Source organism: Neodiprion pinetum, chromosome 6, assembly GCF_021155775.2.
Source record: "Neodiprion pinetum isolate iyNeoPine1 chromosome 6, iyNeoPine1.2, whole genome shotgun sequence".
In the NCBI taxonomy this organism is placed as follows: domain Eukaryota; kingdom Metazoa; phylum Arthropoda; class Insecta; order Hymenoptera; family Diprionidae; genus Neodiprion; species Neodiprion pinetum.
Genome location: NC_060237.1, coordinates 27434949 through 27462920, shown reverse-complemented (window position 1 = coordinate 27462920; position 27972 = coordinate 27434949). Strand labels below are relative to the sequence as shown.

The 27972-nt window shown below is 41.4% G+C and overlaps 2 protein-coding genes across 3 annotated transcripts; one reads left to right on the top strand and one right to left on the bottom strand.

Moving 5' to 3' along the window:
* The first annotated feature begins 624 nt into the window (after window positions 1-624).
* Dop1R2 (dopamine receptor 2) lies at window positions 625-27755 on the top strand. Of its 2 annotated transcripts, none has more exons than XM_046631667.2 (9): window positions 625-772; window positions 11478-11563; window positions 12000-12394; window positions 14804-14963; window positions 16015-16159; window positions 16858-17040; window positions 18281-18443; window positions 25136-25349; window positions 26760-27755. In XM_046631667.2, the coding sequence occupies exons 3-9, from the start codon at window positions 12197-12199 to the stop codon at window positions 27014-27016; spliced, it is 1320 nt and encodes a 439-aa protein (XP_046487623.1). In that variant the 5' UTR covers window positions 625-772; window positions 11478-11563; window positions 12000-12196; the 3' UTR covers window positions 27017-27755. The 2 variants fall into 2 exon arrangements, with proteins under 2 accessions (XP_046487623.1, XP_068993247.1); XM_069137146.1 differs by lacking the exon at window positions 625-772 and adding an exon at window positions 8299-8383.
* Window positions 18557-23039, bottom strand: LOC124221547 (glucose dehydrogenase [FAD, quinone]). Its single transcript, XM_046631666.2, has 3 exons — window positions 22659-23039; window positions 20406-22378; window positions 18557-19419 (listed from the first exon to the last, which is right to left on the bottom strand). The coding sequence occupies exons 2-3, from the start codon at window positions 22005-22007 to the stop codon at window positions 19054-19056; spliced, it is 1968 nt and encodes a 655-aa protein (XP_046487622.1). The 5' UTR covers window positions 22008-22378; window positions 22659-23039; the 3' UTR covers window positions 18557-19053.
* Window positions 27756-27972: the final 217 nt, after the last annotated feature.

Here is a 27972-nt window from a genome sequence, read left to right as displayed (position 1 = left end):
ATGAAGAAGTTTGTATAATCCTAATATATATATATATATATATATATATATATATATATATATATATATATATAATTATATATATACGTATGTACGCAGAAGACTTTGAGAAGTGAAAAAACGAGGAAAAGAAAAACAACGTATGAAAAATTCGAGGATATCGAATCGAGGAAAAAATGTGATAAAAGTAAGTGATAGTATTGTGTCTGGAAAAACGTGACGAAGTTGCCAAAAATTTCTTTGTACGTATTATATCATCGTCAGACTCCGGGCAATCAGAATCGATGTAAATTGCTATTAAAACTTACAATTAACCGGTCCACAGCGGTTCTGAGTAATGAAATTATGCGAGGACCGGAGAAAAAAGAAACAAGCCAAAATTGAAGCTCTAACAGCGTTAAACCGTGAAATAATCGACCTTTTACACGGGGCATATAAGTTTTAATTGCGATAAGTGATTGAGTTTCTTAAATTTCCTGTAACTCTCATCGCTCCGGAGGGTCGGATCTAATCCTCGGCTAAGGTGGTTCGGGAAAACGGACTCTCGGCTCTGCTCGTTGGGGCTGGTTTGAAAATCGAGTGTCGCTACTGCAGGGTGCAGAGCAGTCGTCGGGACGCCGCGGGTCCAACGGGAATCTCGGCTTAGAAGCTCCCGTAACTTCACGCCGCGAGCACGCGCTTTTCTCCGCTCTTGCCTTCTTGGATTCGGGGCCGAAACTGCGACCCTGGAAATTAAGCTCTTGGTTTCCGGGTAACGGACGCTGGAAAATCGGTGAGTGAATTATTCGGCGAGCTATTATTTACGGATTTATAATTATAGAACGAATCGATAAATCGGGGTTGGAAATTATTTATTTACCAATCTTTTTCACCCTTTCAATCAAACCGATCGACTCGTTTTCGTTCCTCGTTTTATTATTAATTGTACATTGTGCCATTTCGCTCAGCTGCAAGGTTTACTTGTAAAAAATACCTTTTGACAAATTGTTTTTTGCTCGATATTCGTGCCGTGCGGTGGTTATGATTGTTTCGGCTTATCGTCGATGAGTGAAACTGTGACAATAACCGAAGAATAATTGCAGCGTCGAATTGCAATGATTAATTGCAACGCAGTTGCACCATTTATGAAAGCTCTAACAACTAAGTCAACAACAATATAATTTCCAAGTAACGCATTTAACGCATCGAGGACGAAAATAAATTGCCCTTTATTGGATCATCGATGAAATTTGCGATGTGTACCGGAAATCTTGTCTTCCGATAATAAAGAGAAAAGTTACATCTTCTTCGGACAAATGGATCGTCATAACGAATTGTTCTCGATTAAATTTAACTGCTTTTTTATCTTTTCATAACGTGAGGTTTTTTCCTCTCTCAGCGGAAGCAGAGACGCATGAAATTCATTATTGTCGCGTAATGTCATAACTTTTGGTTTCACATGGAAAAATCACACGGCCTCTCGGTTTCTTTATATTAACGTATTACATATGCTTATGTATATACGAAAGTCCTGGAAACTTGCGTCGGGGGTAATCAAAAAAAAAGGGGGGGTGAGGAAAAACAATTTTAATGTGCAAATACGCGGCTGTACTTTTATGAAATCATAATATTGTGTTTGTCAAATGTGAACGGGAAATTGCGCGAGCTTCGTGACGTGTAAAACGTGTTTTTAATCGTGCAATTGGCTTATCTACTACATTCGGCGTTTGTTTTATCGTTGAAATTGTGTTTGTATCGTTTGTTCGGTGACTGAAGAGCTGAAAAAAATTCAACCCCAAGTGTTGAGTATTGAATTGTGGAAAGCGATTTTGAATTGGAATTCGTCTTGTCGCCAAGTGTAAATAGGATCGATAATACAAGACCCTGTCCGTTGGGTTGGTTACGATAATACAATTAGAGGATTGTTTAACGCGCCAGAAGCTTTCGTGTTTGATAAAAGTTGGATCTCAAAGCGAAAAACTTGCTACAACGCGATTCGGGCGAGTTTTCTACAATTTTCAACGAGGTTGAGGCATCGTTAAAATATTCGAAGGTAGCCAGAGTACATTTTTGTTATTATTAAAAAGGAACGGAGCTGTTTCTTTCGCTTTTCATTATTCTTTCCAAGGCTTCGTTTATCCCGTTTGGTTTCTGACGGGTTTGATATTACAGCTGCGCACAAGTAGGCGGGGATGTTTCACAATTACTTTTGCAAACTTTCAAAGAGTTAGTACACCGTGCAAAGTTAGCATTTCGGGTTAATGTGCTGAGTGAAATTACAATTTGCTCGAGGATCCAGTCCTTTAGCCTAGACGTATACTGTGATAACACGTCTTTATCAGTCTGGCTCGTTTATCTCGATTTCAAACTGCGCGTTTGACTCTCCTCAAAGAATATAGCAAAATCTACTATCTCTAATCGTAGTACTAGATGCATTTAATCGCTTCGTGCAATGAAACACGCGGAGAGAAATATCTAATTTTACTTACTATGCGGTCTACAAATATATGTATTGATTTATTTTTTTTTTTTATAAAAAATTCTGCAGGATACAAAATGAAAATAAATTACTATCTACCGGTACTCTTGATTAAGCTCACTCGTAATATATATTCTGGCAACAATTGCGCAATAATTTTAGATTCGTGAAAGAATAATTAATCGATCAAGGCCTTATTTGATTAAAAAAATATAGTGAACCTAATAAAGATATTTTTCAATGCTGCAATAGCAAAAAAATGTAGCACTGATACTTGTACCAGTATATTTTCTTTTAATGTTATTCAAACCGTTATTCTGTAAGGATGCCCATTTTAATAAACCATTACCGTAACCACAAAACGAATAAAATTTTCCTCAGACGCAGGAAACATATTACACGGTTAGACGTGCGGCTTGTGCAGGATCTTCAATCCGCCAAAGAGTACAAACACCTCAAGGGTTCTCGTCTTAAATTTCCCTATCCGGCTTATTCCATAACCACATCCGCAAGGGTGCGCTGAAAATAATAATAGAAAAAAAGCAACGCCCGGCTTTGTCTTCTGGCAATGTATATACGCATGTAATAATCTGCCGTCTATTAAAGACGAGACGGTAACCCGTTCGTGTGACAAACAAAACTGATACAAAATTTAACGATTAATCAAAAGACTCGGGCGCGTGAATAGGGGAAAAAGTTTAGCAGAAATAATTTTTTATTTTTCCATTTATCTTCATCATTTATATACACGTACTGATAAATAGTGTGCGGTAAAAAAGGTGAACTCTCCGATAAAAAGTGACGTCACGTATCTTCTCGAACCCGAATGAAAATCGCGTTGTTTTAGTAATTCACCTGTTAAAATTCAAGCGACGTGAATTCTCGCGAAACTTTTAAACCTACAGTTGGATACCTATACAAGTTCATCCGATGGATATTTCTTCGAGTTCGAAACTTTGGATATTTGAATCGAAAAGTTCACGATCAGGGGTTTATTCCCTAACTTATTTTGATCCGTGCGAAACCCTCGCGAATATTTCGAGGTCGTGAAAATTCCACCTCCAATAACAACCAAGAGCTTCTTCGTCCTTTGACTCCGAGAGAAAAAAATGTGCGATTATTGATACTAAAACGACGTATTTCCGAAGTTACATTTTCCGGCGTGAGCATGACACAATAATCTGTTACGTATAAAGTCGAAGAGACTGTGAAATTATCAGGCCTTTCGTAATCACCCCGTAGATTATAGTGACCGCCGATATCAATCTCCGCAGGACAAAAAGCTGTGCCGAGCTTTCAGAGGTAAGCTGAGTAAGTTTGCCCGAGCGCAGACAATAGTCGAGAAACGCGTTAACTTCCGGTATTCTCATCTCTTTCCCACATTCCCGTTTTTCCCACCCCACTCGGTTATCTGAACTGTTTAAACTTCTCCCCAATTTGGGAATCCGAAGGGGTTGCGATCGCGATCCAGAAAAGTGAAGGGGTGGATTTATCCTGATCCTCATTTTATTTCGAACTATAATATTTTATACGTTGTACAGCTCTGTAGCAACGCCAGTCAATTTCCACTCACGCTTCGGAAACTGACGCTGATTGAGCCTTCTCGGTGAAATCGAGATTGGGGAAACATCGAACCGGTTTCTATCCGTATTCAATATACCGATACGGAATCAAATACGCGGCTCGTATCCTATCAGGGGTTAAATTACGGGGAATTTTTTCACCCTGAAAATCCGCATTGATCCGTTGAAAATTTACCGTCCAAAATTAACTCGCTGTCAGAAGCGTCGTAAGGGAGCTTTGATATATTAGGAAGAAAAATTGATTCCTTTGGAGGATAAAAATTACGTATACATAATTCGTGATTAATCGATGTCTGGCTGTCTTTCTATCTGAAGTTTTCTTTTTTTTTTATTGTTATATTAACGAACTTGGCAGCGAAATTTTTAATAAAGTTATTTATGAAAACGAAAAATGAACCTATTGTTGGAATTTTCAAGAAAATGAGCTGAAAGTATTTAATTTATTTGTTTATTGATCAGTTTAATTATGCTTGTCAATGCCATATTTTTTGATCATGGTATAGGTAGATTTATTCTTTTAGTTTACTACACTTTTTCACTCAAATCCAATAGTTACACAATAGTTACAAGAAAATATACAACGAGTGGCTGTAATCAAAATGAATATATGTAGTGTAGATTGTCTGGTTACAGCTACAAAACTCAATTTAATTATTTTTCGATTGTAATAAACAAAATGAAGATAGATAAGGACTGCGTGATTAACCATCAACGATAAATATCTCTCAATGCAAGTACTGAACTTTGTTCATTATACATCGTTTCGAGGCTCTCGTATAGTTAATTTTTAAACTGCGAAAGGGGTAAAAAAAGATCCGGTAACCGAATAGAGAGTAAATACATGATTTAGAATTTCCTTCTCGAACGATTCATCCGTGAAATAACGTAAATATTTGCGAGACAGTTTTCACGGTGTAGAAGTAGATGGAAAAAAGAGTTTGCAAGTTTAACGATAAGTAACGCGTTTAAAAGTCGGTTGAAACGCCTTAACCGAGACGATAAAATGGTCGCAATTATAACCGAGACTCCTTTCCATAATATATGAGAAAACGAGAAGATGCAGCTGCAACGGTGTACAAGCAAAGACGGGAAATTTAATCTCGAGGAAAAATGAATAAATCTACACCAAAGTCAAAGAGTTATACGTAGGTAGGTATATACATGCAGCTTATAAAGCAAGGCTTGCGCGCTTGCATGCGGGAGCAAAGGAAAAGATAATTTGTTTTCATTCCTATTACGACGCAAAGAAAGAGCCATGCGGAGGGTGAGAGATAGGCGAGCCCTTGGGGGGAAAAATCGCAATTTCGAGGGGTGAGTGAGTGGAAAAAACCGCCGTCCAGTTTTCAAGGAATTTTCCTCTCCTCGCCGAGGCGAAGAGTCGCTGTTCGATGGAAAAAACAGCGGATGTACGGCGGACTGCGATTTGAGGAAACCGAGGAGACACGTCTCGTCTACATCCAGTAAACGACATGTTGTGAAAAAAGGAGGCCGAGCGTAGGTTTGCAACATGAGTCGTGGGTACATCGAAGACGAATATTGAAAATACGCGAGGCAAAAAGGCCGTTGTCTCCTTGTTCACACGATTTTTTGTATAACAAAAGTATGTTACGCGTTTCTTCACGAAACACGGAATTGAGGTTAGATTTGTTCGCAACAGCGCATGCGCGCTGCGTCATTTCTGTCCTCCGCGCATGCGCGTTACCGGACTCGCTATATCGTCACAGAAACCGATACTTTGTGTACGGCAAACATGCATGGAAAAACGCGTAAAACATGCTTGCGTTGCACATACGTTCTGTAGATAACAAGCTCGCGACTCCGAAGCGCCGTGTTCGGTGTCTATCAATCTTATTCCTTTGACTAACAAACAACAACAGACTGGCCGTCGGTGAGGCCTGTCAATCTTCCACAAATTCGTCGCCTTGTTCAGCCTCGTCACAATGAAAGCTCCTGCTTCACGCATTGTACTTGCTTACAGCGTGTTTTGCTCATTCCGGACTCCAACGGATCCGAAAAACTTCGGAACATTGGTCGAACCAAACTTGTGAACCAGACAAAAGCAAGCTGGAATAATAATCAATGGATCGAAAGGAATGCTAATTAAGATTCTGGAATTACTCGTAGTTTTTGACGATCTTTGATTTTATCTTTGATTGCTTTTTTTTTCATTCGTCAATTTTTGTTCACCGCACAAGGCGAGATTCACACGGTTGTACGAGAATGAAACGGCGGAGCGAAATTAATATTGAAAAAAAGAATTCACATTTCCTTACATAACTCTGGAACAGCCATCGATATCGAGATTTCGACGATTCAAAAATCGAACTAGTTAAATCAAAACAACGTATATGTACATCTAGTTATCTATTTTACCTCATAAAACGTCGAGATCATCAAATGAAAGCTCAGCTCTTCATTTTCCGGGTGATTCTAGCGATCGAATATCCCGTATATAATTCGCTGCAAAAACATAGAAAAGCTGTGAACGATCCGTAATTGGGGAGGAGAAAAAAAAAAAAAAAAACGAAATAGACGTGAGGAAATATCGAGGATTAATTCTGAATCGACACCTCGAACGAATAAAACGGGATAGTTACAAGTTATATACAAGTTCGAGAGGAAAGAATAATCACTCTCGATTCGTGTTTAATCGCCGAGGCGTCGGTGATCGTCGATGGCAGTTCGTGGATTGGATTACCGGATCGAATTATCCCATTGAGTGATTTCCTTTCAACCGGCTATATGTATATCTGACAGGGTAACGGTGGGCGCTCGGAAGTGAAAGGATATTGGCTGATGGGACAGCCGGTGATCGATAAGACGATAACAAAGAAAAATGGTGTCGGTATTAGAGAAGCAAGAGAGTTATTCTCGCCAATACGAATCCGAGGTGCGTATTTAAAATTCAAAGCCGGAATCCGTCCTTCGCGGTTTGCGAGGAAAGAAAGAATTCGAACACAAAAAAAAAAAAAGAACGGAGAAAATGTTGTACAAAAAAAAAAAAAAAAAAAAAACAAGAGAGAGAGAGAGAGAAAAAAAAACAGGAATTCGCAAAGTTTCCGAACGTTCGCAGCTGTCGCAAATCCGTGAATAATTTCTCGCGATTTTGGCTAATCGTTCGGCGTTCGAGCGACAGAATTACACACCGGATGAATTGGGGGACGAAGGCACTTCGCGTCATTTGCCTCCCAGCGATTTTTACCCCGTCCTTATAGGTACAATATAATGTATACATAGATATACCGAGATGAAAGAGCATCAATCACCGAGCTCTGATAGGCGGCGTTTGATAAAGAAGGTTTTGAACGGGAAAAAAAAAACCCGACGCTGTTCGCAATTCTCATCCTTTACCCGCCAGCTTTTCTCGGTCGAGGAAAATCGGCAAGTCACTCACCTGCTGCAACATTCGGCGAGTGTAAGTCGAGCAAATTTGCGCTAGATTCTGTAGGTCATGGATACGTGTGGAAAAGCTAGACTGGACAGCTGATAATTGCCTGTTTTCGGCCGGGCTAATCCTTTCCTTCCCATTTATCTGCAGCGGCCGATTAATTCGGATTCAAAGCGGAGCGTAATATACACGTCAATTAAACTGTCACAACTTAAGGCAGAATTAAGCTCTCCTGCTGGTTCGAGAGACGCGAATTATCCTAACACTCCATTAAATGCCGTATACCGCTCGTTAATTATTATCATTATTGTTATTACGTGGATTTCAGAGAAAGATCGATTGCACAGATTTGGTTGCGAGTTATTTAATGGACTGATAGCCGCCCAACGAAGAGGGATGGCCAAAATTTCGGCTCGGAACTTCCGAGGAGGAGGGGCAATTAATTATTTCGGAAAAGTTTGACGTCGCGGTCAAACGATCCAACCCCTCTCGACTCTCTGCGAAACACATGATATGCGGATATTTTTTCTCTCCTTGTAGGTATACTGCGTCGTAAAGTTTTACGGGAGTAGAAACAAAGAACAAAAAACTTTTCACGCAGTCGGGTTTATAGAGCGTGTGCATGAATGATTATAGCAGCTTGAAATAGACGCAGCGAGTTAAAAAACTCTGGTCGCCTAATCCAGAGGGAGCCTATTAATCTCGTTTTTCTTCTGTCGAAATGTTTCTACGAACTTTTGAGGCTCTATAAAAAAAATGATAATAAATGCATAGTTGAGGGTAAGAAAAAATGTTGCAAAAGGGGATGCGAAAAATCGGTTCAATCGATGAACGGTGCGTTTCGTTTTTTCAGATATTCGTATTGAAAGTCTGATGCGAGTAAGAATTCATCAGGTGTACAATCTAGGCAAAAAGTGGAAAAACGTAAGAGTCGAAATCGACAGGCTTGAAGAGGTAAGTTTAGTCAAAACTCCGTTGATTTCCTCTCGCGTCTTTGTATTCAGAGGACGATGTTTTCATTGCATTTTTCAAGTTTTCATTTCGCGAAATTATTTATTTGGATATAATTCCTTCGACTGGAATGCTGTGACACCTGATGTATCCTCAATGTTTCGCTGATATTCCGAACAGCTGTTTTGATAGAAAAACGCGACGTGCGGCATGGAAATTGAAATTCAAATTGACGCGTAGGTTTCGTTGTAACAGATAAAGCACATTGTAAAGGGCGTGAGCTGAATAGAGGAGAAAAATTGCGAAATTGAGAAGCTGTGCGCCTTTCGGGCTCTCTTCTCACCTTAAGAAAAATTGTTTTTTTTTTCCACACCTACCGTGTTTGTCAAGTACATGAAACTCATACACACCGTTAAAAACGTCGAAAATGTCTTCTTGGTATAACGGATCGATCCTCCGACCTACCTACCTTGTACGTCTTTTACAAGACGGATAGGACTACTCCGCTTCAGATTCCCCGGCATTGAGGGTTTTTTCGGTCGAATCGACAGATGTTTCGGTGGAATTGCAGCCGAATAAATTGTTTCCCGACGTCTCAGTTTAGCCGATGCGGGAAATCACGCAAAAAAGAAAAGAAACCGGAATAGAAGAATCTCGATTCCCACGATTTCCAAAACTGGAACATTCGCTGCTGGCGTCACGTAGTTTGGTTGCAAAATCGTGGGCAGAAATTTCGCCAATATTCCGAAGCCAGCTTTGGCAAACTTTCGCAACGGTCTGTCGGGTGAAAAGTTGGAACTGCGGTAATCAATTAGTCTAGTCGATCCTAGTCCGCTCTGCAGAACTGCGAGCTTTCATCCTTGAAATATCGTCAGAGTCAGGGAGACGAATCATATTATAATTTGCAGAATTTTTCGCGGTGAGTGCAGCCGTGGATGTAATAAAAAGAAATTGGACTTTCGATGAAAATCAAAGTGACAATCCAATCGCACAGCTGCGTTAGCAGCCGACGACAACACCAGACGATGAATAATGGATTATGGAAAATTCGGCTGCGACGATTTTCGGTTTTCACGCTCACCTCGAACCAGCTGCACCAGCTTTTACCTCGAAATTTATTCCAGCTCATGCGTCTCGACTCGACAAAATGCATGCAACAAATTCTACGGCGATTCTGCAAGCCCCGTTTATTTGCTTTGCATTAAATTATATTTTATTGTGTTTTTTTTCTTTGCTAAAATTCGCGAGTACATTTTATGCTGACTCGACGGTAATTTTAGCCAGTTTATGTATTCTGATGAATAAAACGAATTTTTCGTGTACTAATCACCGCGTCTTCCTTCATTATTATACACACTGTTAGATATATAAGGCAGGTTCAGCGTACAGATTCCGATACCGACATTTTACCATCATTTTTAGCCGCTTTACAGCTCAGACGCAAACCCGTTTTTTGGATTATCCCGAAAATCGTCAACCTTATCGATGATCGGTAAAGTTGACCAATGTGAGGGGTTTGTGTCTGAGATCTCAAGTGGTTAAAAATGTCGGTAAGATGTCGGTATCGGAATCTGTAGGCAAAACCGGTCTTATACATCTACTCAGACTGCCCGCATATATCTATAATCGAGATATCCAATTGCGGGAGTATTTAAGCTCTGCTTGTAAAGAATTCACCGTGAGAGCTTGAGTTTCTCGTTTCGCCCAATATGTCACATGAGATTAGGCTGGTAAAGAAAGTTGGCCAATTCATCCTCAGTTCTCGACAAGATCATCGAGTATCGGGGGTTGCGATGTCACGGAGTGGAGTAAAAAATAACCATAAAAACAAAACGGTTTCACTTACCGTTCAGAGTCCGGATCCTGTGCTAATTCGATGAAACCTCGATGGTAGCTCAGGAGAGGATTGAGTTACACAAACGAATGGAGAAAGTTAAAGTTCGACATCTGCTTGATATATACGGGAAAACTTTAACGAGATTTTGATGTCGGGTTAAATTATTACACAATTACTCAGAGCGGCGGTATAACAACCCCTTTCGCAGAAGTTCTGCAGCTCCAAATACACAATCCCCATTTCTCTTTGAATGCGAATCAACGTGCTTCAATGTAATCCATCAAAAGCAAACAGGAGACACAGTCGCCGCAGTTTTGCATTATACCTATAACGCGATCGAAAATGCACGGAGCTTTGGGGAAAGTGGGGCTTTTTCATACGGTGAATTGGAAAGCTCCGCCACCCTTGCGGAAAAGTTTTCTGGTCGATATTTACTCGCGATATTTCGGGGATACAAATAACGCGGGATTAGCCGAAAGGATAAACGGATCGAGAAGGACTTTCTCGCCGATTCTCAAGTCGGTTCTAATTTATTGCTCCTGGAGGTGTTGCCTCGAACGTATGGAAACGTGCACGGAATCGAACCAAGGTTCTAAATCCACTTAATCCAATTCAAACACGCGTTTTCTGCAACCCGTATAAATTTGTGATCGAATATTTTCGGGGTTCGACTTCTAGCGGGAAAATTCGAATTTAACCACATCGTTGCAGGCCCGGTACAATTCATCATCCTTTCCTGCAACGTCAGGAGCATTACTCGTCAGCCGGTATTATAAAGCACGAATTTCGTGTTCCCAGCACGACGAATAGCCGAGAAGGCTTGCAAATTTCATTATACAATGTTTAACGATGCGAGGCTTGTAATTTATAACGTGGGTGACTAATAATCTTGGTGGCCATCCAGCGTTAACCTTTTATCGAAACTAACCCGTCGAATTCTTTGCTTGTCTCATCTCGCTTGTATAATAAAATAATACAACGCCTAGGTTCCCATGGAAAAGTGCGTAGTTCCTAGGTTTTCTGATATTATACTAACACTAAGTAAACACGCTTAATTGGTTTTGTAATTAATGGTTACACCCGGACTGAAAAGTAACGCTGTATACTATACATTTTAATTAATTGTTTAGATCAAATTAATCAATCGTTTTCGGAACAATATTCGTTGGTAAATTTGTCTAGTCATTTTTTCTTTTTTAGCCTTTATCCCCTTCACCCTCTCTCTTTCACTCTATCTGTATATACATATATCTGTTTCAGGTTGTGTCTGGACCTGCGATTACATTTCCATTCGCCAAACGACCCGTCAAACTTTCTTATGCGACAGGACTGAAGACGCCTTAAAGGTCTGCTAAAGATATGATTTTTTGCTCAAGCCTGTGTACAGGCCAAAGCGTTAATTATCTTTTGACGAGCTTTATGCACGGTACTTCATGAAAGGGCATACATATCGTTGATGAAAAGGATTTTAGAACATTTTTTTTTTTTTCATCTTTTCCATTCATATTTGTATAATCGTATCGGGGACTCACGACTTTCATACCTTCGCAGCTACTGTGCGTAAAATCTATTTGAAACCACGGTTATCGCGATTAGCAATCAGCCAGACGGCGTGACGAAGAATAATTAATCCCTTGAAACCGAAAAAAGAAAACAAGGGTAGAGAGAAAAAGAATTATCGATATTCCCCGAAAGGTTTTCGTGAGTAAGAAAAGAAGGCTTGATATATACGCGAAGAAGCTCGAGTAGCTCCGGCATAAAATATAACCTTTATTATCACAGGGAAGGATGAAGGTATGAAAGGAAATTACCATACGACGTTGGTACGTCCGTTCAAGACGGGCGTGATAAGGAAAAACAAGAAGAAAGAAATAACCGCGGCGTACTAAACTTTCGCAATTATGCTCACGAAATCGATGGAGAGGCCCGCAATTTCCGGACTCTGAAGCGGGACTCGAATCGTCCTGCAAAAGGTCGACATGACCAGATGTGGTAGCTTTCAGGGGAGAAAAGTCGGGGAAATTTTCATCGACGACGTGGTAAATCTGACGAACAACAGTCTCTCCGAATACAATCCACTCGCTGTATCAACAGCCGTCGTTTACACCGAGGACACATTCAACTTCAACTGCACCACCATCGTACGGAACGAGAGCTTTTGGCTCCTAGTTGTGAAGGTAAAAATTATCGGAAAAATTTCTCTCCCTTTATTTCCCGCTTAACATACTTTCTCCCTGTTTGCTCTGAATCTCGTCTTATTAGGCAAATTTGAAAGCGAGCTCATATATTGCACGTGATAAGACCAAGAAAAAATCACACATCTCGGAATTTATTTTTCTCTTTAAGATCGAAAAAAGCTGTGTCTTAATTATCTGCACTTGACGAAACTATAAGTTCGATATTCGATGAGGGATGAAAAGCGAAAAGAATATATCCTAAGCTTGTATTCGACTCCACGTTCAGTTTACAGGCATCCAGTCTGCTTTTTATAATGAAATTCTTGCGCGCCTGTGTGCGAAAAGCATCGGCCCGGTGAATTTTCTTCTTTCCGAGGAAATAAATCTCCCGAGTGGGCTGGTTTATTCCTTCAAGAAAGTCACAACAAAACGAAGCGAGGGTGAAATACTCCGGTGCCAGATGCTCCGCGGCATTCTCGATCTGAGGGTAAATTAAAATGTATGATACGCAGCTGCCGCGACTCCCGAACCGTGGCAGGAGCTTTTGATTCCTTGTAAGTATAATAGCGTGGAATCTGATTTATTTAGTTATTTTTTCTCTTCATTTCTGTCGACGGAAGGGCGACTTGTATATGTACATACATATATACATATATGTACGTATAATATACAAGGAGAAATCAGCGACTATTCAGCCGACATCGAGACACACGTGAGGGAGCACAATTTTACATTCGCTTGTCAAATTTGGCCGAATGTGTATTCATAATAATACGTCATGTCAGTGTCGCGAGTGTAACAATAATACTGACAATATCGATTTATGCAAAAATGAAAAACGACGCCGTGTACGTACCGAGCAAAAACCGCGAATAATGCACGCGCGGAAAACGCAACGGCGGAAATTACCAACGCGATTTAATCGAGTCAAATCTGTAGTGAGATGAACTAGCCCCGTTAGTTTCAAATCCTCCCTTTTGAAGCCCGGCTAAAAGCCCATTTCTGCTCCCATTTTCGCATCCATTAACGCTAAAGATAGACCGTTGAAAAAAAAACTTTCGGTCCGCGTACCGACGCAATTTTCCTTAGCCCGTACACATTTTCACTCGCGACACCGAATATAAGGAAATAGAAATAACAGTGATGGAAAAGAAAACGAAGGAAAAAGAAAAAATAAAAACACTATGACGCGGAGCAAAGAGATTTTCCGCAAGGTGAAAGCTCGCGAAGGGCACAAAGGTAAGGCGTGAAAAGACGATGCTGTGTAAAAATTTTTTTAATATATTTACACGCATTCGAAAAAAGCACGTTGCTTCGCGGAATCTGACGGTGAAGTTTGAACGGTTCGCCCCTGATCGTAAACGACAAAAGATGCGGCGGAAGGATCTTTTCCGACACCTACGAAAATCGATCCTCAAAATGGCTATTCGGTTCCGAGACTATCAATCTTGCAGGCTTCGCTGGTCATCGAATCGCCGGCAAAGCTAACGGACGAATTCCATACCGGAGAGATTCATCTATGCAATGGTGATGGGGCACTTTAACCTCTATGGACATAGCTGCAGATAGCCAGCGAATAACCGCGCATTACGAGAATAAGTTGTACCGTATATCTTCACCCTCGTTTCATGCATACCAATAATACTTGTTCCTGCAAAGCTGGCTCCAACTCGGGAGAATATTAGCGACAAAATTTCCCAATTCGTCATCGTCTTTCTTGCGTTAGGTGGAAAACAAGGAAAGAAAAGAAGAAAACTCCACTGGGATTTGTTGTAATGGAAATAAAAACCAGTCACTGTGAAATCTAGTGGATCAAAAGTTCGTTACTCTAATCGGCCCATATTTAATTTTAACAGACCCATTTTCGTTGTATTTTTTTCAGTTGACTCCACGGCTTTTGAACAATGACTCAAATTATTTACTTCGAATTTGGAGACGGTATTCTCGACGGTTCTTTTGTTCTTTTTTTCTACTTGTTATATTTCTTTGGGACTTGAATAAAAAAAATAAATAAAAAGTCCTCAATGTTGGACGAAAAATCGAATTTTAACGGGTTGTTATTTTGTTGTTGAAATAATGTAAAATATAAACCATCCAGAAATACTCTATGCAAATGGGAAATAAATTATTCGTAATGTTATTGAAACATCGTTAATACCACGGCAATACAAATTGGCTGAAGCTATTGTCGACGTAACATGGCTTCCTGATAATTGATTGTAATGATACAAAACATTCAAACGAAGCTCGATCTTCACACTTCGGAAAAAATGATCCTCGATCAAATCTAATTGTCCGCTGTCGAGTTATAAATTCCCAAAATTTCCCCACTTTTTCAACCGTCACCTCGAATAATTATACGCTCGCTTAATCTCTCCGTCTTATCTTTCTTCTTTCAAACTTTCGCAGGATCCTTTACTCGCCCTTGAGGCCTTGGCACTGCTGTGCGTGATCCTTCTAACGGTGGGTGGAAACACCTTGGTCATAGCTGCGATCGCGTCGAGTCCAAGTCTGCGAGCACCGACGCATTCTCTGATAGTGAATTTGGCCTGCGCGGACTTGATATTAGGTACCTATTTTACATCGACTAATATAAAAATTAGGGTGTTTAAAAAAAAAAGAAAAAAAAAGCTGAGCGTTCTACGTTAAATTTGAAAGATCGGGCTCGATTAAGTTTTCACTTTTTTTTTTTTAACACATCTTTTTGAATTTTTGAAGAAACACGGCGGGGCACTTCGGTTATTAATTTTTACCCTGACATTTATAATCAACCCGAAGATCACGATCCGTAACACGAAGATATATCAACCGGGAATTTTATTCTCCTAAATTAAAAGTTCATATTAAATTATAACTATCTTATGAGATTGAATCAGCGATGAAAAAGCCGTCAAATAGACTTTTTAAACATCAAATTGAGGCTTAATATTACAAGTGTGGGTCTCATTTGTGACGTGAATCGATATCACGATGGATGTAATCGATAAAAAAAATTTCGTTATTCATAAATTCAGAAAAAATGTATAAACATGAAAAATCGACTGACCGCGATCCTCGGCATAACTTTATCGGGGATGCCATGATTGAAAATCGCAAATTATTTTCATCGTAAACACCCTGATAAACGTGTGAAAAAAATTGGAAACTCGGAAAAGTCTGTAAGTCCTGAAACGTTGACCGTCGTTTTACCCGTATATAAATCAGAAATGATACCAGCCTGTGCAAAGCTAAGGAGGAAAAAAAGGTAGCCGGTGGCGTCGAGTCCCGACGTATAACGAAGGGCTACTTTGCTAACTGGAAATCCATTAATCGTGACCTAAAGGGTCGAAGCAACATGACGGAAACCCCTGTAAATCCACACGTGTCGACCCGGCCTTTTCTACACCCGGTACATACATTTTCTGCTCAGATTCTCTAAGCCCACACGGCGTGGCGTATTAGAATCCGAGATATGTAATACATGTGTTTTTTTTTTTTTTCCTTATTTTTCCCCCCTCTCTTCTCCTTCGTTCTCTCGACGTTACACAAGACGCGATAAAAGGCGATGACCGATGGACCTGGGATTCGAAATTCGGGGATCGACCCTGGAACTCAAGTATTTTTTCGCCACAATTTTTTAGGGTTGACGGTCCTCCCGCTCTCCGCGAGCAGGGAACTCAGGGGCGGATGGGGCCTTGGTCCCGTCACTTGTTCTCTCTGGGCAGCACTGGACGTTCTTTGCTGTACAGCGAGCATATTGTCGCTGTGTGGAATCTCGGTGGACAGGTAAGAGAATTTGGAAGTAGAGGAAAATTTGTTGGGGTTTCAGCAGCCCCCCTTTTCGAGGGTATCCAAAAACCGGACAAAAAATTGAATAAAAAAAAAAAAGAAAAAAACAAATCCTCGGTAAATAGCACGGGAAATTTATCTTACCAAAGTGCTGCGACAGCTACTTTTGCCGAAAAAAGTACCGAGGCTTATTGACACTTTAACGATTATTCAGAACCTCTGTCAAAGAAATTGCCATACCGCAGCTTTGACGACGGTTCTCTTTGCACAGCTTTTTACCCCGTTTCGCGAAGGCGAAACCATCGCCGTTTATCATTCCGAAAAAGCGCTCAACGCGTTGAGGGAAAAAGTAGTCGAAAATTTTTCTTACGCTACTCGGTAGATTTCACCCGGCGAGTTGTGTCGAGGATATAATAATATTCGGTTTACGAATTGCTGTGAAAGTAGCAACGTAAATGTACGTTTTTAATTCTTTCGGTGATCCGACGGATGTCGCGAAAATGTCGCGCTTTCAATACCTTCGTGATTGAGTCTCTGCGAAATGCAATATCGGAAGGAGAGGGGAAATATGCTAAGAAATTGTCAGGCAAATGAAGTATGACTGGACGGATGGATGTGAGGTGTGACGTAAAAAGTGGGGTGCGAATTAGATGAAACTCTCGAAAGGGGAAAAAGCTTTCACGAGCCTCGCGCAGGTACATCGGAGTGTCCAGACCGCTAACTTACTCGAGGGTTGTCACGACAAGAAGGGCGAGATTAATGATAGCAACTATCTGGCTCCTGGCCCTGGCCATCAGCGCTGGACCCCCGCTAGGCTGGGCCGAGGACAGCGTCTACGTTCCAGAAACCGGGGAGTGTAACGTCAACAAGCAGTTGGGGTGAGTCTTGTACAAGGGTATTAATTTCCACCCCCAAGACGACGACGCGGCTGGAAAATATATTTTTCAACGTGTTGACGCTGGCAGGAATTTCTTCTGCTGTAACAATTAACGTTAATGCATCATATATGTATGGTACATCCACTAGGGTGGTCCTTGATAGGGTTGTTTTTAATTTTATGCTCTCAGGGGCTTGAACGCTTACAAACTGTTAAAAAAAAAAATTCTCTGAAAACTTGAGCTCTCTGTATCGACTCTAAGACAGTCCGCTTCGTGATCGAAGTATCTTATCGCCGAAATTAATGGAAAATATATATTTTTACAGAGAATTGAACGCTGTACGAAAAAACTCTGATACACAAAATTCGTTAATTAAAGTTTCAATGAAATGTTGTCGACGAACATTGTGATATATTTTGTGTTACAGTTGTTTATTTCATAGCTGTACTTGACGGAATGATAATTTTATGTAAATTAAAATTTGAACGTTATTTAACATATGAACGCTTTCATCTACGAATTTTATGGATCGAAGTTTTTTTTAGAACGTTAATTTCTCTACAAAAATATGTATTTTCCATTATTTTCGGTATATTCGACAACGACTTATAAAATTTCAAAGAGCAAAAAAAGAATTTCCCATGATATTTCCATAGAGTTGATGCAGACAGCTCAAATTTTCAGGAATTTTTTAAAAATCAATTTGGAAGCAATCAAGTTCCTGGGAGCATAACAGTTCGAAAACAACCCTACTAAGGACCGCCTTAATATACCCTATTACGTATATTAAACTGCCTCAATGAAAAACTTTATTTTTTCGATCTCCCGCCTCATGAAATCATAGTTCTTAACACAATATTGAACTTCGTCAAAGGAAATCACCATGCAATTTTTTTAAGCGGTGCCACATCGAGGTTGTGTCTTCGTCATTTAATTAACACGTAAGAAATCAAATTCTGACGGTTGAAGGAAGATAATAATTTTTTTATACAACTGACGGAAATCTGTACGCTATCATTTCACAACTTATATATTTTCTTGAACGAATAACATTTTTACACATCAAAATCTGACGCATGAAAGTGTTCGACGTAAAAATAGTATTTATCAAAACTACGTCATAAACTATGGTTACGTAAATAAAAGTGGGATATCGAAAAGCGGAATAAACATTTTTTTTTCAGGAAGCCAAATATATATATTATGTACATACACACCCTGCTCCAATTCTCTACCGTAGATACGTCATATTTTCTGCCTGTGGGTCATTTTATCTACCGGCTCTTGTTATCCTCGTACTTTATGGCCTTGTTTACAAGGCTGCCGTAAAGAGATCCCGTTTTCTCGCCGCTGGATCGGTCACCAGGAGTCACGTAACCCTTCGCATCCATCGGGGCAACAAGGTAATTCGAAACACCCACAATTGTTATGAACAAATTATCATATACGTACGTACCAAACGGATCGGAGGGGGGTGGGGGGGGGAATAAGAGGGAATGGGATCCAGAGTGTAAATCAAAAGCTAATGGGTAAGAGAAATAACTGTTAGAAAAATCTCCAGTCATTTTATTCGCGTGAACGATGATGAAAAACTGACATCATGTCAGTAATCGGCTATAAATAATGAGTCAAAAAACTGAGAACCGAATCAAAAACATCAGTTTTTTTTCGTAATTATGAAATCTTTTCTCAAACTGTTGATAACTAACTAGCTTTTATTATTCGAATTTGCACCTATAATATTCATTTCTGTTATATCTTATGTATACAGTTTAATTCGTGTTCACCATCGTCTTTGTTCTCTCTCTGTCTCTCTCTCTCTCTCTCTCTCTTTACCTAACTTTCATTTCAAACAGTGGTCTCATTCATAGTTGATTGGCAAAGGGATAAACTTAAACAAATAATCCGCAAGTTCATTAACTATTCGCTTAATTCTTACAAGCTATCGTTATATACACTGGACAATATTATATTTTGATTTCGCGCTCATTTCGGAAAGGAAATTACAACGATTTACAGTCTCGACGGTCGTACGAACTCCCCCCAATCCTGCTTAATCATGTCACTGGCCTTTTCCCCGATCATGAAAGTCGGGGCGTTTGTATGCCCGGATATTATCGTCGGCATGACGCTGGCGTCGACGACCCTGAGACCCTTGATCCCGTAAACTCTGAGCCGAGCATCGACCACGCCGAAATCTTCCCTCGGTGCCATTTTGCAGGTACCAACAAAGTGCCCGAGGGTCGTGCTCACTTGGCGAGAGACGCAAGCCCAGTAAGGGTCAGAGTTGAATCGGACGTCGCGACATCCGGGAAAGGCGACCGGAAGTAGAGTGGCGTTGTAGCGCTTGAAGGATTTGGTTCCGGCCAGCTCGATCGCCTGAAAATCAAAAATGGAGGAAGGAGGATCATTTGAAATTTTATGCAAGGCGACAGCTTTTTTCAATCCTGGGAATCGCGAGTCAGCGAAACGAATAACGATAAATTTGGAATCCTGTACGCCTGTTAACTCCGGTTCAATTTTCTGACCAATAAAAGTTTCGATCGCGTGTTCCTGATATGTAAGGCTGTAATGAATTGATCGGAAAGGTTTTTACGAGCGTGTCGTTAAAACGATCGAATCGTGTGCTGCATGTGATCGCGGACAAGTTGTAACATTGACCTTAAAGCACAAGGCGTACGAAGCATCGTGTACGTAGTGTGTACGCGTATACTACATGTAGACATGCATTTCGGTAGCACTTTCTCACGTACGATGGAACCGGTTTTACAGACCCAACGATTATTCAAGTCCCAGAGTCAGGGATAATCGTAAGCGTCTACCGAACATCATGCACTACAGGTTTTGTGGAATTTGGGTTACTGACCAGCCCGGAGATTTATGTAATTCCGATTTTCATCGCGCTGTCGTTGGCATCTCATTATACTCGTTCGATTTCTCAAGGACGACTGGTGCAGTTGTAACTGGACCGACTAGCTGTCGAGTATCATCGGCCTTAACACCGATTCAAAGGCACGCAGTCTCGCAATTGCACCCTGAATCGAACCGAGACGGATTGGTCAACAATTCCGTAACTGTATCCTCGTTAAAACGAAAGAAACTCAGGCTGAAACGAATCCCACGCAAGGTAGAAGCCGAAAGGACCTAAGACGTCGAGAATCTACACTCGTACATGTTGGATAAGGTCGGAGAGAAAAGATACGTTGTAGAAACCGAATGCCAGACGGCAACCCGCGCATATATTTGCATCACCAAAGAGGCAGAGGTACAACCCTCGGGCCGTATATTCGCACGACCTCTCAAAATTCTCCGTAGTTGGTCCTAAGTACACGAAATTAAGCCACCGTGGTGTGGGATATGCGAACCTTTTTTATGCCCCTAACCATGGTGTCCAAGTCGTCCTGTTCCTCGTAATAATTCGCCTCGAGTTTCGGCCAGTGAAAAGGATCGGCACTCTTCAGCGTCACTCTACCTCTGCTCTTTGGATGCTGCAGGATCGGGACCAGAGTGAACGCGTCGTGTCCCTCGTAGCGACCGAAGACTTCCTTGACGAAGTCCTCTCTCAGTCCGAGGATCCTCCTGACACTGCCGGAAGTATCTCCGGTCAGCGCGCCCAGCCCCATGACAATCTCTATGTCCGAGTGGTCCGAGTCGTTTTCGGCTAAAACGTTTGGCTCGTCGTCGTCACCGAAGAGCGAATTTCCCGGCCTTCGGTCTTTGGAGCCCAAAGATCTGGCGGGACGGTTGGTGTTGAGAAAAGCGAGTCCTTCGGCGCCTCCAGGGATGGTTAGGGGCCCGGTACCCCTGAGGAAAAAGTCTAGGGCGTTGGCGGGGTTGGACGCCATCCTGGCCTCGACGACAGTTACGCTCTCGTTGACGAGGAACGTTAGGGCGGACATGCTGACGTGGTCCTGCAGGTTCAGGCCGACAGGAAGGTCCTGGACAACGGGAATGCCGATAGATCGGAGATGCTCGCTGGGCCCGATCCCAGAGAGCATGAGAAGCTGGGGCGAGTTGAGAGTACCGGCGCATAGGAGGACTTCCTTCGAGACCCTGACGAAGTGGCGTCGCCGATTCCTGACAAACTCCACGCCGATGGCGCGTCGTCGTTGAGAGTCAAGAGCGATTCTGGTCACCCTGGAGGCCTTCGAGATACGGAGATTCGGCCGGTCCCTTACGGGCTTTAGAAAGGCCTTGCTAGCGCTGACTCGACGACCGTTTCTCAGGTTCGCCTGTGCCACCGAGAAGCCCAGGAGACGCTCGGCGTTGTAGTCGTTAACCCGGTACCCCATCTCATCCGCTGCCCCGAGGAAAGCATCCCGCAATTTCGAGGCGTACGGTGAGTGAGCAACGTCCAGGAAGCCGCCAGTTCCGTGATACCGTCGATCCAATTTCGGGATCCGGATGTTCTCCGAGCGCATGAAGTACGGGAGGACTTCACGGAAGCTCCATCCCGGGTTTCCCATCGACTCCCACGCGTCGTAATCACCCCGGGAACCCCGCGTGTACATCATGTAGTTTATCACCGAAGTCCCGCCGACTGCTTTGCCGCGAGGCCAATTGCACCTGCCGCCTTCCATCGCCAGACAGAAACCACCCTTGCCCTTGTCGTCCGCTAACCCCGGCTCTGTCTTGTAGCCCCAATTGAAGGATGTCACGTCCAGTACTGGAGCCAGCAGAGGTATTTCGGTCAGGAATATCTCCTCCCCGCCTGCCTCCAACACCAGCACGTTCCATCCTGGAATTTCCGTCAGACGATTCGCCAGGACTGATCCTCCCGAACCCGCACCGATTATTACGAAGTCGTACTCCGGCGGTACGTGACTCTCGTCGTCGAGCAAACCCTCCGAGGTTGGTTCAGGAAACTGGTAGAATCGCCTCATGACGTTCTCGAACAATCCCAAAGAATCCGTACAGCAGCCCAACCTCAGGGGCAGCCAAAGGATTGCGAAAATTTTCAAGGACATTTTCAAATTTTTCCTACCAGGTTCAAGTACAAGTATACGTATAGATATATACGACGAGCAAACGTGTGATTCGCGAATATTCTCTGTAATCCTTATATGTATTTACTGTATATTTATTGTGACCACATTAAACGTTGGCAAACTTTGCAGGATGGAGATTTACTGCTGGATTAGCAGACCAACGTATCGGGCGGAAATTGCGTGAGATGCATAATTTATTGTTAACGGACAAGGCATCGCAGTTGCTTCAAAACGCGCACTAGGATCTAACGTCAATGCCTTCCGTAATTTGTTGCAAGCGCAATTTGATGAAACACTGTTAATTATTGACTCGTGATGTGCTTTAAATACTGCACTCGGTGTCTCGGGAACTGAAATGGAAAAGTGAATATATGTTTTTTGCGAAATTCTAGGTAGAAAAAGTATAGGTGTATAAGAGAAAAAAAAAAAAATGTTTCCAATCTGAACAACCAAACGACAGGATAATTTCTAATCGTTACTCATATAATTATACTGGAACATTCTTGTGTAATTATCACGGATCAATAGTACTGACCACAAAGTTTGCACAATTCTTACTTCGGGTAACTGATCGTAAAGAATGAATGTAAAATCGTAACAATTAAATGTGACGATTTGTTTAAACAATACCTGATCAATACGCTCTTGTCTTTTTCTCTTCATCGTATTTTCTACTCGGCACTGGGAACATTTTCTAACTGATTGATATTTATATGCACACGTTGCTGCAGGAGTCAATAAATAATTCAAGTCCACAAGTATCCGGTCACATTTGTTCTACGGTTTACCTAAATTTATCACAGAATCTTCAATACCGCAAAAAATTGGCTCCTCCTCGACATCGCAAACATGCGTGTTAAAATTGTAAGATTTTTGAGTCGACCGAAAATAAAAATATTGAGAAAATTTGGTAGAAAAAAAGCTTCGGGCGTGAGTGAAACTCTTTCGATGATCGATGAAGGATCGTTACAGCCTGCTTGTCAGTTGGAGACTGAAGTCAGATCGGACCAACCGTACAGTCAAGGCTGATTGCCCGCCAACTCTGCGATCAGCAGCTCTCCGAGTAATGTGATAAGTTTAACAACAACAAGGCTAAACGCAGATTTTACCGTCACCGTAAGCAACAATTGCCTTATACATTCTCTCCCGCATTTCGTTAGGCAAAAGTGAATGACGAATGATTAAACCGAAGCCGCGTGGAGTTATTGGAAGGGACGTTGATCGATGATCGACGACAATCGATCACCATCATCAATTACAACAGGTACACAGAAATTGCGTTTGATTGCCACGCCGCAATAACACCTTTAATATGTTTGTCCTCCGTTTTGGCACGCCTTGACAATTTTATCGTTCAACTTTTCAATGCGATATTTGGACACGCGTAATCGATGCACCCTCCGTTTACCAACCTTTTTCCATAATGAGGATACAGCCACGATGTCGTCGTCGGACCGAGCGAGTGACGTGCTTCACTTTCCACGCGTCGTACTTGATCAACGATTCGATCAATACTTTTTAACTCTTACCTCCTGTGATTTTCCCGGGGTTTTAACGCCGTTCGGATCCCAACGTCGACGCATTGTGTCATTGTACGCGTGTTATAAATCTCCAGCCATTCACGCACCTTCGTCCTAATTATTTGCGTAGTTACTCGCGTTGCCTCATTCGTCGCTCTAATTAATCTTAAACCTGATCGCGGGAAAATATTTTTACGAAAAATTATGGCTGTTGGAGTTCGAAATTGGACCATTATACAGAGATGTGGCGTCATCACCTGAGCCGAGCTGTGTTAAACATGCAGTTGCGCAAACCTCTGCAGACACTGTATAATTGATGGTACGATTCAGCTTATATGTATACTCTGTTTAAAATCGCAGTTGCGTAAGCGGTTACCGCTTAGCTTTGGAAAGCTCGAAAAAGAAGTCTTAAGTACGTTTGGATCCCGATGCTTCGTACGGTTTGTTTGGAACTGAAAGAACATTAAGAGATAATAAAGCACCGTTCGCCACATGTATTTTCTATACGGGATGAATGAAGCTTCCATGACTGAAATTCGAAACGCTTCGTTACAGGTCTTACGATTGTTCGACATTCGCTGCACGATCGCTGAATTAGCATCATTGAAAACTTGCGTGAGCAGACGCTCTGGGATTTACCAATTCCCATGAAACAAGTTGAGAATAGACAAACACCGTGCCTTGCAATCGTATAATATATATGGCATTACGGTGGAATCGAACAAGTCGTCGCGTTCCTTTTCATCGCGACGTATTGCACTTGACCGCACTTCCATGATGGATTGATCAATATATAACTCACGTTTTACAAGGACGCGCTGTCTTTTTGTCGATAGAACAGGTTTGCTGTCAGACATTCCCTGTGGGTCCATAAATTAGGCAATTACACGACTAACTTCGCAGTCTGTGAATCAAGCCTAGACGAGAATATAAAAATCTCCTAATCCAGCGTGTGCCTAATGCATTTTCTGGTAAAAACTTACACCAATAGCTACCACGTATGGCTTCTTTGGTAGTTAAATTGCACAAACAAAATATCCAGCCACCATCTTACGTTCTCCTAAAACTTCAAATCACTGTGCTTATTAGAATTTCAAATACTTTCGTATATTCGTCTTCTTTTATGAAATCATTGATACGACTATCGTGTATTCCGTTTAATTATTCGCAAAAACTATTACATCAGTTTCACCCGAAGTTAGATGAACTCCAAAGCCAACTCAGGGTCAAGTACAGTAAATTGCATGACGCAACCAGTCGCAAAATGTTGTAGAAATTGTGCAACAGCGATTGAGAACTAGAGCTCTAAGAATAGTACAGTCTGGGTCAATTTGAAACCGAGTGTTAAACAGCGGCAACCTTATAATGGAAGTGAAAAAATAAAGGCGCAAATAATGATTGGAATAAAAATTTCGTTTCATGGCCGGTGTTACATGGTATTTAAAAGGTCAATTTTACTCTGGATCGAGGTATTTCCCCCCTCTTTGCGAGTGACAGACAGACATGTGCCAATTTTTACGTACGCGACCTTCTCCCAGGTGCATCGCCGAAGGAGATGATAATTAAAGATGATCATTGTTTGTTCAGCTCTCGGAGAATTGCGGCAGCAGTGAATCCAGTACGAGGCTTGTGTCGGGCCCCGGGCCCCCGGCACGTTGGGCGTCGCAAGGACGTCGCGGCGCTCTTTACAGAGGACCTGCGGCGAAATTCCGGCGGCAAAAACGTGCGGCAAAAACGCTGGGGATAGTAGTCGGAGGTTTTTTACTCTGCTGGTTTCCATTCTTCATTATTTTACCCATAGGTAGGAAGGTTCTTATCTCTCTTTCCCTCTCTCTTTATCTCTGTCTCTCTCTCTCTCTCTGCATAATTGTAGGCATATTTTCTCTTTTTTTTTCACCCAATCAATTTGGTAAATTGCTAAACGATGAGAGAGAGCGATTTATAAAGCAGACCGGATATTAAGCTGCATTTCGTTCCTACATACAGCGTATTTCACGTTTTGATGGAAAGGGCGGAAGGCTGGGGGTCTGCAAAAGCATCCAGAATATGAGGGCGGTTCCGCGATTGATTCCGATATTTATTTTTCCCCCGTGTTTTCTGAGACAGCAATTTCGACGATGCGCGACGTGGGAGGTAAAATTGAAAAAGTAATTCAGCTTCTCAATTCGCATCTACCGGATGAAAAAGGTTCATGTTATACCCACGCTTCGCTGTGTTATGCCGAAGGTGCTTCGATCGCGTTGTGCATTTTTTACTTTTTAATCATGATCTAGCGCCTCGGGAGTCAAATGGGAAAAGAAACACGCTGACAGATAACTCCAATTAACCTTTATCCGGAGTTTGTTAACTCGACGTTTCTAACACTTGGAGAAGAATATTGTGACCCGTAATGTACGTGTATTCGAAGAACGTTGTTACCTCATCGCGTTCGACGGTAAACCTGAACCGAATATAATTAAGTGCCGATACAAAGAGAGCTCTAAGCCCAAAAGTGTTATTGTGACCGAAACTAGCCGAATGCCAAGTAGATATACGTACTTTCGTAACATTATGCCTATTAGCATAGCATTTCTAAGGCATTAATATTATAATGTATATCTGTACAGATGGTCAGTTCAATGGGAAAAACTGAGCTAAACAAACTTTTACCAATTTAATAGCTATGCTGGTTAAAATAATTCTATGAATTTCTATGAGAATTTCAATGCAGCGGTCTAGAATTTGGACCGATTCGTAGTTTTGGTCTGCTCAATCGAAAGAAAATACTCCGTTTTTTCATAGATTTTCTGTTTCATTTTCTCGAAATGTGTGTCGAACTATTTCTCGTGATTTCAATTATAGATCTTCACAGATATTCACACACTTTTACCAAAATCTACGCAAAACTATTACGTTTTACGGAAGTTGTATATTTTCGTGAATTTACGTTAAACATCGTTAAGTTTCATAGACATTCGTGAAGAATCGTATTTTTCTATGAAAAAACTACAATTCTTGATGAATTTTTAGGATTCGTTCTTTTTCCTAGTTTGTCATAGAAATCATTTCACCAGGTTCAATTGTCTGTTGAATATACGGCAAAGCGAAAGGCGTTGTGTTTTAATGGAAAAAGAAAAAGAAAAACAACAAATGTCTGCAGAATTCATATGACTTTTCATGTAAACCGTTTAGCACAATAAAAAATCTGATTCATTTACAATATGTATTGCAGATGCGGCTTGCGAGTCGTGCAACCTTTCCGAAAGCTCGGTTTTCGCCTTTGCTTTCTGGCTCGGGTATTTCAACAGCTGTATCAATCCCCTGATATACGCTTGCAGTAGCAGAGAGCTCAGGCGAGCTTTCCAAAGTATATTGCGGAGGGCGTTTCTGCTTCGAGGAAGGACTCAGCGTTCTTCAGCCGCCATGTATGCAACAGCTGTGGGGAACTCGAACAAGCGGCAAGGCGTGTCGACCAACCCACGAGACTGATTTTTTTCTACGCTTCCAAGTATGAACTTTAGGGTCGACCGCGGTTCGGCTGAAGCTGAGGCGAAACAGATGTGTTATTTACACTCGAAGCTCGACGCAAACAAACCCCTTGTGGTCTCGCAAGGGTTTCCCGCTTTTCGAAGTGGAAAAATAACGTGGATATAATGGCGTGTGTATAAACTTGTATGGTACACAGGGTGTGTGGCCAATTTTTATTTTTCTCTAAAGAAAACCAATATTGAGCTCAAGGACTCTGACGATGGAAATCAATGTTATGAAAATATGATCAAGTATTTACGACAGTCTTCAGCTGAAGTTAGATTTTGAAAAATTCTGGACGGTCATGAAAATTCGCTGCCTCATTTACACCTTGTGGTGTGTAATTTTTCATAAATTTTGGAACGTGATGATTCAATTTTTTCATCACCCATCTATTGGACTGTATTCTAAAAATATTCAAATAACGAAAAATTATATTTAAAAAATTATAGTCATCAATGTTCTATCGTCAAAATACCGGGCTGGCAGTGTCGAATCTCTGAAGAATGAACTTTGTCTTGCATTTTAAAACGTAAAATATTTGTTCGAAACGTCGAACGAGGCGACAGTGTATAATTAATACAGGGCCAATGATTTCTCAAAATCATGTATTACGATTGTGAATATCATATCCATTCGTGGATACAAAAGTTATTGGAAATTATATAAAATTGTACAATATTAAATACGTAAATATATCAAATTTATTTAATAAATTCGGATTTAAACACAACGGTTATACAATCTAGCGTGTATCGATTCTAACATAAATACATATCTGTATTATGACGGAGTTGATATCGAAAGTAAGATTTTATAGCAAATTGTCAATTTCAAATCCAGCTGGGTGCGGGCATATTCGAATTCTAATTCTCGGGGATTCCCCAATTCTTTACCGCTACAGCAGCGTCACGTTG